Genomic DNA, 18,713 nt, shown 5'->3' on the forward strand with positions numbered 1-18,713 from the left:
AGACAAAGAGCGTGCATTGGCACTGCTGTGTTCTGGTAATGGGTTTTCTGCAGTGCTGTGCTGTGGAGCCAGATGTTAGCCTCACTTTGCACAGCTCAATTCTGTAAGAGCAGCGCTAGTCAAATGAAGTGGATGGTGCCCAGGCCAGGAACCACCACATGTGATGATGGATCTGTTGCCTCACTGCTTCCCTTGCTTGTGCCAGTGACAACACTGTGCTGGCTGCTGCATACTGGGAGAAGGGCGAGTGGCACAGTCACGGCGGCTGCCTCTTGCTTCTTAGCTGCAGCTCGGTCCTTCTGCCTCCCCACTGCTATTGCAGGAGCAACCGGGCTTTAACCCGGTCTTAACTCCTCATCACGAGGCTGCAAAACTTGATTTTGCTCACTAGAACCATCACTGTTGATGCAGATGTGTTTTCTGACATTGATTCCCTCTGGGAGCCATCTGACAAGTTCTGAAACTCAGCCCAGTTCTAAAGCAAATCTCTTCTCCAGATCCTGCTCCGGCTCAGCAAGCTGTGTGTCCAAGAGAGCACCTCGGTCAGGAAGAGCCGCAAGCAGCAGCAGCGACTGCTGAGGAACATGGGAGCACATGCAGTTGTGCTTGAACTGCTGCAGATCCCTTATGAAAAGGTTGGGTTCTTGTACAGCTACCACTTCACTTCATGTTAGGTTGATGGGCTTTAATACCTCATCAAGTCTTCCCTGTTGCTATGCGGTACCTGTATGACAGCCATCCTGGGATTACAGGGGAGCTTGGTTCCCTGTAGGTACATCAGCAGATCTGTCCAGTAGTTACACACAGAACACAGACCTCCCTTCCTCCCAGTTACAGTCCCAGAGTCCTCTTAGGTGTGAGTTAATACCGACAGGGTGACCAGCAGAGGGCTGCAGTTCATAATGAGACATATCAGAGTGCCACGTGTGGTGTCAGTGGTACAGGTTGAAACTCTCTTGGACCAGCCTGCTGTACACACTGCACAGCACTGCATTGTGCTGATGGAACACACCCTGAGTTCATTGCCCTGCTGCCCATTAGTCACTGGCGACAGGCACTTATCACTGTGGAGGTGAGGGACCTTGTCACATTTTTTACCATTTAGTCCTGTCCTCTGTTCCAGACTCCACAGGTTTCTGAAAGCCAGTAATTCTAGGCAGTAGCTTTGAATAATGTTAAGTCTCACTGTCTTGCTTCGTATTTTGTTAAGAAAAATCAGCAGAAACAGCCCCTCTGATAACTCTTGTTGCCATTCTGTCCCATACTTGTGAATATGCTACTGAACAGGCAGTGTGGAGAGGATGTTTCACCCTTGGAAATGTATAAAACCTCTTAAGAATAAAAACAGTGATTTTCCAAACTGCATTTTTTGCCATCAGTAATCTACACTGATGTCAGAGGAAAGGCACTGGTTCCTGAACTGTGCAAGCAGTGTGCACATTCCAGTAAACATAAATTGGGCTTAACTGCTGCAATAAGAACTTTCCATCTCCTCTTTGCCATGAACTACCCATCTGTCACTGCTAAAATGCATTTCAACAGGACGTGGCAATTTTCCTTGGTAGCCCCAAGGTGGTGATGTGTTGTGGTTTGGCCAGTGCTCTTCTCTGCTCAGAAGTGTAAAAGTGACTAAAGCACGTTGCTGGCAGGCCTGGGTGTGGAGTCTGTGATTTTAAAGAATAAACTACTGTAACTTCTATTATGGCCTTTAGTTTTGATGATCTTTAGAACTGTGAAGCAGGCCAAACTCATCCCTAATGTCTGTGAACTGGGTGGAGGTTTGTTTTTCTTTGGAGAGTGAGAGATACGTGACAGTTCTCCTGCAGAGCTGGAACTGGGACTCATCTAGTGCTCACCTGCGAGTGAACCCTCAGATTCTTTGTAACCCCGTCGTATTTGTCATGCAATCACAGGCTGAAGACACGAGGATGCAGGAGATAATGAAGCTCGCACACGAGTTTTTACAGAACTTTTGTGCTGGGAACCAACAGAACCAGGTGTTGCTGCACAAGCACATAAACCTGTTCCTTAACCCAGGGGTAAGAATAACCTCATGCCATAATTTTTCTTATTTTTTATTTTTCCAAAGAGAAAAGTGAATGGAATGTCCTTGGGGCCTTTGGGCCTGTTCTGATGAAGATTGATTGCAGGGGTCACACTTTGATTTCTTTTTAAAGCCTCCAAAGCTGGTTTGGGACCATTTCACTATAGAAAGTTCAGGAGGCTGAAGTGGGCTAAAACAGAATAAGCTGAGATACGAGGTGTGGTGTTGAAAGGTTGGCTCCTTGGGAATGGTCTGTTCTGCCATACACCCACCCTGCAGGGGTGTTGGCTTTATCCTGACCTCTCTGTGGATTTGGTGATTTGTTTGTTTTCTAATTTCTTTCTTTCATCCCTTTCCTCAGATTCTGGAAGCGGTAACAATGCAGCACATTTTCATGAACAACTTCCAGCTTTGCAGTGAGATTAATGAACGCGTTGTTCAACACTTTGTCCACTGTATAGAAACACATGGCAGAAACGTTCAGTACATAAAGTTCCTGCAGACGATTGTCAAGGCGGAAGGAAAATTCATTAAGAAATGCCAAGATATGGTAATGGCTGAGGTGAGAGCTGCAGAGATTTGCGAGGTCTGAACAGAAGTTTTCACATAGCATTTGGTGAAAATGACAAATTGATCCTCTCGCTTCTGGGACTGCCAAGAAGCTGACAGCTCTCTCGATGCAAAAAGAGCATACAGCTCCAGAAAGCACAGGCTGTTTTTGTGACCAAAAGCCTTCTGAGCTCCTCACCTAGAGATACAAAGAGCGGTTGGTTATGGATGATAATTGCAGGTTGTTTTCCAGGCTTCTGCAAAGCAGTGCATGGGCAAGCTTAGTTTGAAGAAAGGCTGCCTTTCCATAGGAAAACAGTAAGAGAGATAGTTAATTTCAGTATTCTGATGCTGAAGGAAAATTTTACTGATAATGCCATAATTTGATGGGAATTTTTTTTCTTAAGTAGGTGAATATGTAAATTGTTGGTAAGTGCTGAAAGAGGAAAAGTCCGAGGGTCTTTACCAGCGTGTGTGTAGGGAACTGAGAGATCGGGATGTCAGGATAGAAGGGAGAGGTCAGAAAAGGGTCAGAAGTCCCTTCCCGTGGGATTTTGGAGGCGGTCTGGCAGTCTGTCTGCTGGCATTGTTGTTGGCCTGCTCGGCAGGGGGCGCTCGAGGATCAGATTTGTCAAGCTCTGATTTCTGCATCAGTTGATCAGAGCCCTTCGGTATTTTGCTGCTCAGTTTAAGAATGGTTTTGTGGGCTTCTCAACGTGAGGTTGGGTTGGTGGAGGTGTTCAGCAGTCGGCTTTGACCACGGTCAGCAGCTGCTGAGGAGGAAGGGGTTGCTTTCTGCCTCTTATCTAGCTGATGGCCCCACGCTCTGCCTGGAAGGCTGTTTGATCCCCACAGCTGCATTCTTTGTAGTGCTCAGCCCCACAGCAGCTCTCAGTCTGCTTGCTGTCGTTCTGTCTGTGGAGTTACAGGAGAGCCTCAGTGCTCTGGAGCTCTGGCCATCCAGACCTGAAGTGTCAAGTTGATAGAAATCTTCAGTATGTGACTTAACATGTCACTTGCTAGCCTTGGAAAATTGATGGTGTTTGTTCAGAAGGGTGGAATTACTGAGCCTGGCAGCCCTCCCACCCGGCGTGCCCCCAAGGCATTTTTCTGAACAAAATGGTACATCCACAGCTTACTGCATTAAGAAGTCAGCTGAGGCAATATATGTGAAACTAAAAAGTACAACAGAAAGTCACAAGCTTCTTGGCACAACTTCTGTCTGAGCAGTCAAGTTGGGCTGACTTTGAAGTTCCTCAGCAGGTTAGAAGTGGTAAATTCGTTAAGAGACAGTGTCATTTCTGAGCCCTGCACCGTGTGAGGGGAGCACCGGAGGAATGCCCAGCTGACTTGGCAGCTGCACTTCTTTTAAGGTTCCAAAGAATAGCTAATTAGCTAATCAGGACTTGTGCTGCAACAGCCTGCTGATTAGGGGAGGATGCTGTGGGGCGATGCCCAGGCTTTGATCTGTTAATGGAATATTTTTCTTTCTTGTTAGCTGGTGAACGCAGGAGAAGACGTCCTGGTGTTTTACAATGACAGAGCCTCCTTCCAGACTTTGGTGCAGATGATGAGATCAGAGAGGGATCGGATGGATGAGAACAGCCCTCTGATGTACCACATCCACTTGGTAGAACTGCTTGCTGTGTGCACAGAAGGCAAGAATGTCTACACAGAAATCAAATGCAACTCCCTCCTTCCTCTGGATGACATTGTTAGGGTAGTAACCCATGAGGATTGCATTCCTGAGGTGAGGGCTCTTCGCAGACACTGGCCTGCATGAATTTGAAATGCACTGACTTTGGGCAAGAGAGATTTAATATTATTTAGTCCTTCTGCTGTGATAAAGCTGGTGGGGCAGGTGAGCAACAGCAGGTGAGCTGGGAAACTGAATTCCTCTCCTGGTCCTGCTATAGGCAGCCCTAGTGATTCAGGATAGCTCAGTGAAATCCTTTTGTTTCCTTGCCCTTAACGGGGGGATGTGATGCTGTGCTTGCTTCTTTTATAGGGTTCTTGAGGCAGAGAAGTTTATGGAGTATGCTACTAAACTTGAACAGATGGTTCTGCAGAACTGGAAATGATTATAATGCTGACGTTTTGTCTGCAATAATCCCAGTGTTTTTTATTGGATGATGTCTTGCTATTCATGGCATTAAATTTCACCAGTGCTTAAATAAAAGGAAGTTGAGCTGCAAATGATTTATGTAGCAGTTTTAATGTGACATTATATCCATTCACAATGCTTCCCAGTTTTCATTTTTTTAATGGTAATCTTTTTCTCCACTTTTAGGTTAAAATTGCGTACATCAACTTCTTGAATCATTGCTACGTGGACACGGAAGTAGAAATGAAAGAGATTTACACCAGTAATCATATGTGGAAGCTATTTGAGAACTTCCTGGTTGACATCTGTCGGGTAATGATTTCTGTATCTGGGAACTGAATTGAAAAAGTTTAACCTCTGTAGCATATAGCAATAAAAATAAGGCACGGTGCTGCTGCATCCAGGCAGGGAGTGCCCCCAGCTGCTGTGCCTTTTCACATTTCTATTTGCCTTTTTCCCGTGCCTGTGGATTTCATTAGTCATATTCCATGGAACGCATTGATATTTTCCTTTAAAAAGAAAAAGCCCCACACCCTGCTCCTTTGTCTAATGCATTTTTATGTTCTGCCACCTGGCTTGCTTATTCTGGCTGTGATGGCCAGTTCCTTCCCAAGCAATAGTCAACGTTTTTTGGCAGGTCAGGACCATTTTGTTTTTCCAAGCTTGGCATTTGTTTGTCCCTATGGCTTTCTGCCTGGGATTCCAAGTATTTCCCCATATGAAAGCATTACACCTTGGTCCTTCCTATCCTCCTAGCATATTTTTTCTAAGGAACTCTGCTTCTTCTCTTTACTCCTAAACGTGCTCGATGCCAATGTATTGAAACAGTGAGAGTGTTGGGGTCTGCCTTTGCACGTACTGGAAATACAAAGATGCCAGAATCATAAGTGTTGTTCTGGCAGGGCACTGCCCTGGCTGGAATGATGCAAAATCAAACATCTCCAGTCCATAATCCTTATTAGTCTATTTTGGTTGAGTTGCTTCTGATCTAGTGATGAACTGTCTTGCAGGCTTGCAACAACACCAGCGACAGAAAGCATGCTGACTCCATATTGGAGAAGTACGTCACAGAAATAGTGATGAGTATTGTCACCACTTTCTTCAGCTCCCCGTTCTCTGATCAAAGCACTACTTTGCAGGTAGGAAAAAGCTAGAGGCACAGATGAAGAGATATATGTTAATTCCACTTCGGTTCTGTTACCAGCTCAAAAGAGACACGTGGGTGCAGATGTGTATTCTTTGTGGCCAAGGTGTTTGTTTTGAGGTAGAAATGGATAGAAGATTTTGTATATCGATGTACAAACTTTTTCTGTGACAGCAGTTACAACTCCATGGGTAAATTCAATTTTCCTTGGAACCACATAGAAACACTCTCCAGAGGGCCTACAGTTATGAGGTTAGCAGTTGGGTGGCAGGAAAGAGTTGTGCAGAGCACACTGAGGAAAGAAGATAAAGCTTCGGTGACAAGACTTCTGGATAGGGGGAGTGAAAGTTGCATTACAGAGGGTACAAAGCCAGTGTATTTTATAAGATTGTAATTTCCTTTAAAAACAAAACAAAAATGCAAAAGCTCTGTTGTATTAAGCTGAATAACTTCTGGTCTGTAACAAAAAGCACGGGGGGGAATTTGGAATGTTTGTGACAGTGACGGAGATTTCCTTTGCAGAACAGCAGTGTCAGGACATTGCCCTAATGTTGGTGTTGCAGCACAATGATAACATCATTCTTTTATTCATAAATAACTTCTTGGGAGGAGTGTGGGCGGAGTGGTCAGGTGTCTGGCTGATCTCTCAGGTTTAAATGTGGTGATTGCTGAAACTTGATGCAACCTCATCATGCCAAAGGCAATTGTTCAGAGTGCAAACTCCAGGTTTGTAATTCAATGCAACTGGCAGCAGGTTAGGAAGCATCTTGCTTCCCAAAGGCAGCCATAAGGGGCATCTGCCAGTTGACCGTGGCAGTCCCTCATCACGGTGTGAATTGTAACCCTTTGGATCCTGGTGTGCTGCCTGGCTGCTGCAGGCTTCCAGGAAAACATACAGAGCACTGCTGCGTGCCTGCATCAGGTGAGGAGTTCCTTCTGTCCAATATTAACAGTGTGTTCCTGCCCTCACTGAATCAGGTGTGCAGTTGACCCGTGCCTGGATGACCAGTTTCCAGCCTGATCCATTCAACTATTTTATATTCAACAGGGGTCAGCTTCTCAGGCCTTATTCAGGCAAGAAGTCAGTCACATTGAAAGCAGCAGAGCAGCATTTGAGCCGAGGTCCAATGCTCTTTAATTGCCAGACTGTGTGCATTGCCTGTGAGAGCAGAGAGCTGCAGCAGCTGTGTTTGGCCTGAGCAGCTTTATTAGAGTTGTGTCTTAACCAGGCAAGTCTGAGCAGTCCAGCAGTTCATTTGCTTCTCATGTGACTTTAAAATGTCAGCAAGTATGGTGCATCAGCTTCCACGAAAGTCTGTCAAAATTTCATCCAAAGATAAGAAGTTGAGATCAATGGTTAGCCTTGTTCCCCAGGGCTCTGCCCTTCTCCTCTCATCCCTGTGTTGTATTCCTTGGCTGTCATACCTTTAATTGTCATCTAAGAGTACAACATTTGAATACACTTCCTTATCATCACGTTAGCTATCTGGTAACTTTATGTGTCAGCAGGTTTCTTCAGTATCTCATTCACTCCTCCATACACAGCGATTTCATCCCTCCTTACCATCTCAGTTGATAGCTCTGTCTTTGTCTTATCCTGGATTTGCCTTGCTTCTGTGTCTTTGAGTTCAAAGCTCTCTGTCTCTACCTTTCCCTGCCTGTCAACACTCTTGCTCACATCTGAGAGCTCTCCCACCTGAGGAGTACAGCCTGCTGTACACCTGCCTGGTGCACATAACTCCTCCAGGTGGGATTTTACCCTCAGATCTGAGATTCTGCAGAGCTCCCTGTCTCCATAGGTAGACGACTTTTGTCGCTCAGCTTTGCCTTGCCTCTGGATTTGCTTGCTCCCCATTCTTCCTGCTACGCCTTGTCCTCTCATTTCTTTTCATGCGAGCCTCTTCTTGTCTGATGTTCTTTCATGTTATGGCTTGTTGGACTTGAATTGTGCCTCCCCTGAGTCAGGACCAGCCTTGCTTGTTCAAGGAACACCTTGTACATCTATCATACAGTTCAAATAATATGAAATTAGGAGAACATAAATATGTCTTTTCAAAGAACAGCTGTCCAAAATTTTCCTCTGTAACAAGCACTGTTTAGCTTGCCTGCCTCCTAAGGTTGCTGCTGCCCGAGGCTTTCCTTCACAAATGTTCTTGGAGGGATGTGGAACGTGGAATAAATTTCTTGTTTGATTTATGGACCTAATTTGAGCAAATTAAGCAGCTCTGAAGCCTTTTAGACCAGCAAGGCTTTGGAAAGGAGCTGGAAGGACTGTTGGTGGCTGAAGTCCAGAAGTGCAGATATTTTCGGTGCCCTCAGAGGACAGTGCTATCTGCCATGTTGCTGGTGTTTGGCTTATTTCTAGAAAGGATACTGGGTATTTGCCTCTCCTTTTATATATTCCGTAGTGGTATCATTTAATGTATTGGTTTAATAGATGTAGTCATCTAATAGATTTGTTTTTTTCCCCTCTAACTCCATTTTTTTCTTACGAACAGACACAGATCTTGACCAGAATAAAAGAGGTATTTTTTCTCTGGTTCCTAAGTCTTGTGGGCTGTGCACTGTGGTGTAGTTCACATAGCTGCTAGAAAGATGACGTAGCTAATAGGTAGTGGGATGTGGGTATTCCCCTCTCAGGAAGAGTTCATTTCAAACATTTTAAATACTCTTTCTTCTCTAGGTAAAATAAAGGAATTGCTATAGAAAGTAATTATTATACAAAACCAAGTGGGGAGTTCTGATCGATACAGTTGGGATGTTGCAGAGATGAAAGAGCAAAGCTCATGTGCATTTGTGTGTCAGGTAGCTCACCTATCTGCAGTGACAGATCACCGTGCAAAGTACAGGGCTAAAAACCACACGTTAATTTTGGCTGCTCTGTAACAACTGGGATGATTTACCACTAACTACTACCTATGTTCAAAATAACAAATACCCAGCTGGTTTCTTCAGTAAATGAGGTACCAGGTGATATTTGAAGTGATGAATTTTCAGCTCTGCAGCTGTGCTGTCGTTTAGCCCAGAGCCAGGTCCCATTTACGTGTGGGCTGTTGAGTCAGCTGCTGGTCAGTGTGAAAGGAAGAACCTCCGTGTGCCAGGCTTGCTGATAACTCTGATTAAACAGATTAAGATTACTGCTTATTTCCTTTGCTTAGTCAGTCTTCAATTACTAAAGCTTTATGCTTTAGAAGCTGTCTATTTAGTATTTCCCTTCCAGCCCTTGCTCCCACCCTCTCCATTCGGTTGCTGATGGTGTGGTAGATAGGCTGCCTATGCAGTATATTGTGTAACTAAAGGATGCAGACCAGCTGGAAATGAGTGGTGTGCAAGAAGTCATGGTTGAAGCTGGAAACCAGTGTTACCTCAAGTTGATTCTGGCACATCTCAGGATGATGTGATGCTTGATTTTTCTTTCGTCTTGTGTTCCAGACTCGACAGCCTGTGTTTGTACAGTTGCTGCAAGGTGTGTTCAGAGTTTACCATTGCAACTGGTTGATGCCAAGCCAAAAGGCATCAGTGGAAAGCTGCATTCGGGTGCTCTCAGATGTAGGTAAGACATGGATGCAATCAGATCTCAGTGCTGCAAACATGGTCTTGTATTTGCTGCTCACGTGTCGTCCTTCCCAAAACAAAGCTCAGCTTCTTGCTGGTGCAGTTTGCAGCTAATTCAGAGCCAAGTCGCCCTGCAAAGCCAGAATTGTGCCCATGGATTGCCACGGCTGAGCAATAGGTGTTGTCACAATAACCTGAAGTGCTTTCTTGGTTTAACCTCGGAGCTCTCTGTAATCCTGTTGATCTGTGACTGGGAAATGGTCCATCTAGAGTTTTGTAGCACTCCTCCCAGTAATTTGCTCTGCTTTGAGTAGCAAAAAGAGTAATTTGTACTGGATATGCAGCCAAATTCTGTTGGGTAGGTGCACGTGTGTGCTAGCATGGGATTAATGTGTGTCTAAAGGTGTACTCCTATTCACACAGTTTGAGTAAACAGCTCAGAATTGTGAAATCCTTTAAAGTAGTGCTACAGAGAGGTCTGACCATTACACAGTTGCATAGTTTAAAGTGCATACCAGGCAGATTGCAGAAAGAACTGCAAGCAGAGCCTGTCTTGTTCTTGCATTGATTGTAATACATGGGCTAAAGGAACCTCTACTTGTTGTTGCAGCAAAAAGCCGAGCCATTGCAATTCCTGTGGACTTGGACAGTCAGGTCAACAATCTCTTCCTGAAATCTCACAATATTGTGCAGAAGACTGCAATGAACTGGCGAATGACTGCAAGGAATGCTGCCCGCAGAGATTCAGTGCTTGCTGCTTCCAGGGATTATCGAAACATAATTGAAAGATTACAGGTGACTGTGCAGCACCCCTTCCTCCTTTGATAAGCACCTGTGTATTTACATGGAAGGAGGAATTCTCTAAGTAGAACAGTGCTTGGGAGTTGCCTAGTCAGAATGCTCTGTGGTGAACAAGTTTAGCTGATGCTGAATGTAATCCTGTGCATAAAATCAAATGTAGAGCATCGTATAAGGAAACAGAATTGAATGTACACTTAATGAATAGTGAAGCTTTACTCCCTTAGGAGGGGATGGCATTTAAAGTTACTGGTACTTGAAAGATTCTTGTTCCACCATCTGTTAGGAACAAAGCATTCCTTTGGTTAGAGAGGACATTTTCACTATCACAGCCTTCCAGACCCCTTGAGTGCATTGCTCCTTGTACACCAAGCCCCTCAGTGCAGTGAAAGGTGCCACAGACCTGCATGGAAGCACTGCAGAGCTTGAAATGAATGGGTGCGTTGCTTTCCTGTGACACAGTTGCATCCAGAGTCATTTTCCTGAGGTGTGCTGGCATCCCCACTGTTTCTGCTAAAAAGTAACACTTAAAAATAATGCTTTGTGTTAGAAATAGGGACTGTTTTAGCTATATTCTATGCTCAGACCAGTAGGTGGTTCAGTAAAACCTTTCTCATACTGAAGGAAATACATTATCTTAAACTATGTGTTTTTCCTTTGAAGATTCATCCTATGCTCAAAACCTTTTTATAGCAAACAGTGCTAACTAACTTTATGTTAGTTTAGTACCCAATGTAAAAACTGTGCCCAGCCCATTCTCACTGAAATGGTTTGTCCCTCTCTATCCAATCCCCTCTGGTCTTTTCAATGCGATTAAACTTTTCCTCTCTGCCTTCGCATGTATCTCAGTGTTTTGTGAGTGCTGAAGTGTTAGCATGAACATGCTTTTATTGTCAGGTAGCTGCAGCTTTCCAAACATGAGTGAAAAGGCAAGAATCCCATGCATAATTTTAAGTGGTACTTCTTATGCTTATGCATACTGATAAAACTACCTGAGAGTGCAGGCAGGACAGAAGTAACTGTTCAGCTCCTCTTTTGCAGCTTGTAGAATTATTTTGTATATAACTGTATACATGGTTAATGTTTGTATCTCAATATGATCCAGGACATTGTGTCAGCTTTAGAGGATCGTTTACGTCCTCTTGTCCAAGCAGAGTTGTCTGTACTGGTAGATGTGCTTCACAGACCTGAACTGCTCTTCCCAGAGAACACAGACGCAAGGAGGAAATGTGAAAGCGGTGGTTTCATTTGCAAGTAAGTTGTCCTGAAATCTTGGGAGGTTTGTAGTATTTTGCTGTTTACCATTTTCACCCCGTGCTCCATGGAGGGGTGTGCTCTTGCCCAGCTTTGTGCTGGCATTTCTTGCTATGGTGAACAGTGCTTGTCGTCTGGGGGAAGGTGAGCTCCTGGAGTGGGGGGAAGGCTGGTGTGCTCCTAGAGCTGGTATTTAGGATCTATTTGCTGAATTGTATATAGTGCCTATAAATGAGGATGCAATTTTGAACTGACTCTTGTCTTCAAGCTCAATGGTGTTTGCAAGGCACTTGTCCTTGCAGCTCTTGATGCTGGGGAACTGTGTCAAAATCAATTGTTATCTCATGCATCACATAACTCAGATGCCCGAGTTTGGAGTGAAGGAAGGGAAGAGATTACAGGGTCATTTGGAGGGCAGTTCAGGGCAAAATCCAGGTTCTCAGATCATCTCCTGGAGAGGTGGGTTATGGACAGAGATCACAGAAACCAGGTAACTGAGTAGTTAATGAATGCTGGGTAGAGTGGATTTCAAATTTCACTACTGAGGACTCCCAGTGTGTTTTTAACACAGTAGCTGTGGAACAGTTTTTCTCCTTGCTGTTAGGGTTTGTTCTGAAGATTTATCAAGTCTTAAATTATATGGTGCCTTCCTCTGATTTCTTTCTGCCTGTAATCAGATGGTTTTTATCTGGTTCTCTTGCCTGTTACTCTGTGCATTTCCTTCACAGCTTCACTGAAGCCCATAGTGGCTTCTGACGTGTTGCTATTGAGGATATTCCCCAAACAGTTATATAATGGAGAGACAGAATTATGTTTTAATAAAACCCTGTTTGCAGCTTAAATTCAGTAAGAGAGCCACGTATCTTATCCTACTTCTAGAATGCTTTTATTAAAATGAACTGTAATTGATTGTTTATTTTCAGATTAATAAAGCATACTAAACAGCTGCTAGAGGAGAATGAAGAGAAACTGTGTATTAAAGTATTACAGACACTCAGGGAAATGATGACCAAAGACAGAGGCTATGGAGAAAAGGTAATGTAATTGACAGTTTGTCATTCCATGTTCAACACTGCCTTTATTATTCAGTAAAGGAGAATAAACTTCCGGCTTCTTCAAGCTGTTTTGTATGTGTAAGCATTTCTGTGCTGGAGAAGGAACAAAAAATTGTTATTCAGTTAACAACTTCAGATAGAATTGGAAAGGTTAGCCTGGTTCTGTTTTCTACTTGAAATTTGCAAGTTTAACTCCTAATTCTTGCAGTTGCTGACAGTGGTTACCTTTTAACGATGAATATAACCTCTTTATCTTTTTTTGGGGTCCAGGTCACATAGACTTGCAATGAGAGGTTATTTAGTGGTTTGATTTTAATTTACATACATCTGAGTCATCATCTTGTGAGTTACAGATGGAAACTGTCTGTACAGCCACCCCTGTATTTTCCTTTCTCTTCTTTGCCTTTCCTATGTACAGTTCCTTCGTCTAGTTGAGAGGGATGTTTTCCTGTAGCTACAGACCAATTCTCTGAGTTGGAAGCGTGTGTCTATGGCAGTATGTTTGGGAATCTGGATGCTCCTGCAGTCCATTTCAAACTCCCAATCTAAAGCATCTCCTACATTTTTTAAACAACCCAGCCTAACGACATGCAGCAGAGCAGCACGCAGCACAGCCTCTGGGTGAACGTGCTCACCAAGAGGTCAGAGCTGGCAGCTGGGGCTGGGAAGCAGTGGTGTGGAAGGATGCTCCCTGCAGCTGGGAGCCTGTGCCTGGGAGCAGATGGTGTCTCGTGTCTGACGAGCACGTGCTGTAGGGTTTGAAGTTGCTGCACAGTGCTAGATTCACAGCCCAAAAAGGCAAAAGCTTTAGAGCTCAGACAGCTTCATAATATGAATATTAACTGTTTGTAGCTATAGCTGCAGCTGTGAGAAAGGGAGAAGCTGTGAAGGCAGAGGAAGCTTTGGCATCACCAGGTGAATGCACACCTGGGATGGCCCAGGCAACCTCTGCTGTGTCTGGCATAGCTGGAAAGGAGGATGCAGGAGCAGAACACAGTGCTCTGCTGCCTGTTCAGCAGGAGGCTGAGACCTGGAGGAGCTGACAGAGCAAACACAACAGGGAGGCTGCACACATGTGGCTGTGCACGTGCACATGTGTGGGCTGCAACCGAGTGCAGCAGGGCGGGATGGAGGGAGGCTGTTAGCAAAGTGCCCAGAGGGCAGGGATGGCCAGGGCGTGCTTCCTTCCCATGTGCTGCACCTCTCCAGATCCAGCCCGCCTCCAGGCTGTGGCTGCACATTTGTTCTGCAGTGCTGTGCTGCTAAGGAATCACCTTCACTTTGCTGTAGCAGTGTTTTTCGATAAACTCATTGACTTTGGGAAAGGGCCCTAATAAGCTGCAGGGAAGAAACATGTATAGGTGGGATGAGAAAGGGGAAGCAGATCAGTACGATGAGGCAGCTGCAGCTTTCAGCTTGTTTTCCATGAATTGTCCTCCTCTGCACAAGTGTCAGGGTCCTGTGCTGAATCATAACCCTCTCTCTACAAAGCCCTGAGGCAATCTGCTGACCTCTGCTCAGCCCCTTGGTACAGCTGGAAGTCTTCAGCCCCGCTGTCCGTTTATGAAGACGTGCAGTACTGTGCAGGTCAGGTCTGGCAGGGGTTGGCTGCAGCCAGCACAAGTCAGGCTGCTCCAGTGACAGGGAGCTGGGCGAGGTGATCAGGTGTTGGTTGCTGACACTTTCTCGTACCCAAAGCAAGGGGATATAAAAGTTGAAACACAATCTCAGATTTGGTATTAATGAATTTATCAGTGTACATTCTCCCATTAAAAAACAGCCAAGAGAGGCTCTTCAAGGTCAGCTGGTGTAATATAAATGGTGGACATTATATGTGAAAAAAATAAAAGCTTCGAGTTCTTAGTGCAATATGCCAGTTGGTTTTTCTGGATGGAAACTCACTTACAAGGGTACCTTAGAATTTTACAAACTTGGGTAAAGTGGCATCTCCAGAGGATGCAGTTGTTGGGACACACCATTCTGTTGGAGAGCCCAACACGATTCTCAGGCTTCCAAGTGTAGAAAATGCATTACAGCAGATCAGTTACATAATGCAAAATAAGAACATCCCTTGAAGTGGAGCTCTGAATATGAGAAAGCAGCTGAGTGCTTACAGATAGACTGCTGGCAGTGTAGGACAGCTGCTGCCTGGGTGTGAGGAGTGTAACCATGGGCTCTCCCCTGTGCTCATATAGCTGGATTTAGTCACCACTTAAGAGGCAATGCCTTTGGTTTTGCATTCATCCTGAAGCGTAAGAAGAAGGAAAAGAATCTTATCCGCCCATTCTAAAGCAAGGAGGCCCAGAGGCAGGCAGCAGATCTCAGCGCTGTGAGCAGCGTGCCGACCATCCCCGCTGTGCAGCTGGAGGTGAGGGGTTGCTGCAAGCAGTGCCCAGCAGCAGTGGAGCTCAGGGCCAGTTTGGGCACAGCATGCGGTTCTGCTGGCGTGCTGAGTGCTGCTCCTGGAACAGTCTGATTTATTGAAGGCCCCACTCCTCCTCTCCCACTGAATCTTCCAGCACAAACAGAAGTGCCTCACCCTCCTGGCCCGTGTGCTGGCCCTTCCGGAGGTGGAAGCGTAGAGCACAGCGCTGCCTCATCCCATTAGCTCAGACCTTCATTAAACAGCTGGGATTCCTCTGCAGCATGCAAAAAGCGTGGTGAGAGCACAGATGCACAGAAGCCTGTGGGAAGGCTCGAAGCTTTCCATATTGCTGAAGGCTCCTGCTCTTGGCACGCTCTGAGGCGCTCCTGGCGATGCGGAGCGCACCGCGGTGCATTCGGTGTGCTGAAAGCTCTGCTCCATTGACAGTGTAGGCTAGACCCACATTTCTTACTTAGCTGAAACATGTCATTCATGCACCTCGTCCCGCTGCCTAGCAGATGATGAGCTCAGCTCTCCAGTTGTTAGATTTCAGAATTCTGCTCCTGTTCCAAACTGGAAACCCGACTGCCGACCTCCCAGCTCAGCTGCCCTCACACGCCTGGGGCAAAGCAATGCTGTGAAATAAGCACAATGTTGGGCTGTGGTGTCAGTGTTAAATGATTGATAGGATCCTAATGTAAGATTTGTTTGTAATTTCTCTTACTAATGCTTGCTTTCAATTCTTCCCCTCTTTTTTTCCCAGCAGATTACCATTGAATTGGATAATGCTGAGGTTTTAATTTTATTTCTCTTCTCCGGTGTTGTTTGTATGGTGTTTGTTTCTTGAGCAGCCTGTGACCTGTCCTGTTGTCTCCAGCCCTGTATGCCTGTGTTAGTGCAGTAGTGGAGATCTCAGTCCACCATGTGTCTATAGTGGGAATAGTTACCATAACTAATTCCATGTGTCGCAGCTTGCAGCATCAGTCCAAATGCTGTTAGAATTTCTGGCAGTCTCCTGGTGCCATAGGAGCTCTCCTCAAGTCTGGGACCATCTCTGAGTGTCTCTGGAGCACTAACTGCTGTGAGCACTGTCAAAGCATCGGCCTTCAGCTGCAATGAAGCACTGAAAGCTGTGATCAGGTTCTGTCAGCTCTTTGGAAGGACAAATGTTTTAATGGTGTTAGCAGAGAAAGTGGAAGAAGCTGGGAGGCCGTGGGAGCAGCCCCTGCCTGAGCTGCGTGGCAGTGGGACATGGACTGTTCCCAAGGAGCAGCAGGAGGGCAGTGGGCACCGCTCTGTGCTGGGCCTGCTGCCGTTGTTTGCAGGCAGGAAGGCTGTGTGTGGAGAAGGGCTTTCAGTTCTACTGAAATTAGGCTTTCTGAGGACTCCAGAGGTGGCACATTTGGGGTAAGCTGCCAAGGTCTGAGCTGCTTCTGCTGCTGCAGCTTCCTCAGGCAGACCCAAAAAGTCAGTGTGGGCACAAATATTGGGATTCTTTTTGCATAAATGTATGATGCTCAAAAGTGATGGATTAGCACCTTATTTCATTGAAATGCCAGGGAGATGGAAGCGTTTTCCTCTTTTTGTTTCCTGTGTTATCTCCTAAACCGACCATTTAGAGGCAACAAAATTCAACCCTTTAAAATATTCACAGTGCTGCTCCTGTTTATTCAGTGGAAGAGATGATGAACTGTAAGGCGCTTTCTGCAGAACTCCATTTGGATGCTGATCAGCTGCATTTATCTGGGTAACTTTTCTCTGAGGAGAACCACATCGCATTTGAAATAGCGACTACTTTTTAAATGAGATTTTTTCCCCGTCTTACCTGGGGCTTGCATACCAGCAATGTCTCTGTGAAAAATGATCCTGCTGGCACATAAACACCTCCGTCAGGTGCTGGACCCCCAGGTTGTGCGGCGCATCCCAGAATAGCAGCAGCGTTTCGTCTTGGAGAACCTTCAGACAAAACCATGAATTGTTTAATTGCAAATTAAGTCATAACATGAAACTCTTTCTCACTTAGTTTCTGGCTGCAATGCACTGCCTTTGCCTGCAATAAATCAGCCGGAGCGTGTGGAGCAATTTGGGATCTGCTCTTGAGGCTGCAGCGTTGGAATGCAGTCGCTTTGTGGTGGAGCAGCTACTGGAAGGCACAGGTGTTGGGTGTGTGGGAAGGGGATCCAGCAGGGTCTGGAAGCACTGGTGATTCCCGAAGGCATCCCAGCATTGCCTTTTTCAGCTTGTCACCCCTGGCCATGGTACACGTGTGTGACAAAAAACACAGCAATCTCTAGTGGCAGCAGAGCTAATAAATGCCCTCCCTGCCTAACTCTGCATTATGTAATTTTTCTGACCAGCTGAAGTGCTCCTTATTCGCTCAGGGTAAGACTCCAGTAAAATAACTGAGGGCAGAGCTGCCTGATTTCTGAGGGTTCCTGTGATGGTACGAGCAGTCTGAGCTTCACATTCTCCACTTGCTTCATGCGGGGCATTTTCAATGCGGGGTGTTCCAGACTCACTGAACCCCACGATGTGAAAAGGTGCATGCATTTGTCACAGAGACTTGTGGCAGGAAGAGAACAGGAGCTGCAGCCCCTGCTAGCATTTGAGGGTGAAGAAAGGGAGTGCCTTTCTCAGCAGGTGAATAACTCTGGAATCCACCGTGGGGCAGGAAATCCCCTGCAGGGCAGGAAGGATCAGCAGCGCGGTGCGAGGCGTGCTGGCAGTGCAGGAGCGAGCACTGCTTTGATCCCACTGCCTTCACTTGGCCAGGTTCTGTGCTCTCTGCTGAGGGATTTATCCTGAGATTGCTTTCAGCATTGCTGCTAGGAAGGAGGGACAGGAAGGAGCTGGAGTTCTCCCACGGAGAACTGGTGGAGTTCTTAAGCTTTTGTAGATGTTTTTCAAGCTCTCCAGCATCCAGTACTGCAGCAGGGTTCATGCAAGATTCTTTTGAGGAGAGGGATTACGATGCATTAAGAAGGAAAGCAATTCTTGCAATGTTTCCAAAGATTTCAGGTTCCTGTAGAGCTGTAGGGATAGGATCTGCATGAGACTGGCTTAAAACGAAGAACAGAAGAGGTATCTTAAGGTTGAGGAGAAACAATATTTGCTTTGATAAAAATAAAAGCCACAGCAACCCATAGCCAGAGCCTGGGGAGTGCTTTGCTCACAACCTGCCCTGGGGCTGGGGCTCAGGCAGGGGCTGCAGAGCTTGGAGCCTCAGCTCTGTGCGAGTGCCTTGAGCAATAGAGATGCCTGCCTCCAGCCTTGGGGTTCATGGTCTCTGTAAAAGCCCTTGGGCTGAGCCTTTCCTAATGTACTCCTCTCAGGGTTGCTCTGCTGTGTTTTTATTTCTGGGGAAGCTGCCAGCAAGACCAACCTAAATTTTTCTTAAGTGCCACCCGGTGTGAAACTGTGCCCAGCAGTGATAACAAAGTTGTTGTGTCTGGTTACAATAAGCTTGCTTTTAATTAGATCCCCAACCCATCCAGAAGCCAAAATCCAATGATAAGTGTGGGTTCTGCAGTTCCAAACCCGAGCTGCGAGCACCAGGCTGCACCCTGGGCTCCCCTTGGCCCCAGTGGATGGCTGTGCTGCACTGAAGTGCAGGTGTCCTGAAGGAGCACGTGAATCTTGTTGATTAAAAAGGTGAGAAGTCTGAGTGCTGACCTGCAGGTGGCACGCTCAGGATGCTGAATGTGACTGGGAGATGTCCTACTTTTTTTTTTTCCCCTCTCCCCTCCCAGCCACATTGCAGCGAACTGCTCCATTGGGCACCTGCCAACATTCAAGCAGCAGTTACATAAGAACAGCTTTTTTTCCTGGAATTCAGGCTCGCTGCT

At 45.9% G+C, this 18,713-nt stretch overlaps 1 protein-coding gene across 1 annotated transcript in view; it reads left to right on the forward strand.

The window, feature by feature from the left end:
* The window catches only part of ITPR1 (inositol 1,4,5-trisphosphate receptor type 1), a 149,443-nt gene that overhangs the window by 63,344 nt on the left and 67,386 nt on the right, over window positions 1–18,713 (forward strand). Inside the window, exons 29-39 of the mRNA XM_048957818.1 lie at window positions 498–635; window positions 1,914–2,039; window positions 2,406–2,606; window positions 4,092–4,343; window positions 4,884–5,009; window positions 5,708–5,836; window positions 9,274–9,394; window positions 10,007–10,191; window positions 11,300–11,448; window positions 12,372–12,483; window positions 15,632–15,661. Of these exons, the coding sequence (XP_048813775.1) occupies window positions 498–635; window positions 1,914–2,039; window positions 2,406–2,606; window positions 4,092–4,343; window positions 4,884–5,009; window positions 5,708–5,836; window positions 9,274–9,394; window positions 10,007–10,191; window positions 11,300–11,448; window positions 12,372–12,483; window positions 15,632–15,661 (1,569 nt within the window). The remainder of the gene's footprint in view (window positions 1–497; window positions 636–1,913; window positions 2,040–2,405; window positions 2,607–4,091; window positions 4,344–4,883; window positions 5,010–5,707; window positions 5,837–9,273; window positions 9,395–10,006; window positions 10,192–11,299; window positions 11,449–12,371; window positions 12,484–15,631; window positions 15,662–18,713) is intronic.

The sequence above is a fragment of the Lagopus muta genome, chromosome 11 (assembly GCF_023343835.1).
Source record: "Lagopus muta isolate bLagMut1 chromosome 11, bLagMut1 primary, whole genome shotgun sequence".
Lineage (NCBI taxonomy): Eukaryota > Metazoa > Chordata > Aves > Galliformes > Phasianidae > Lagopus > Lagopus muta.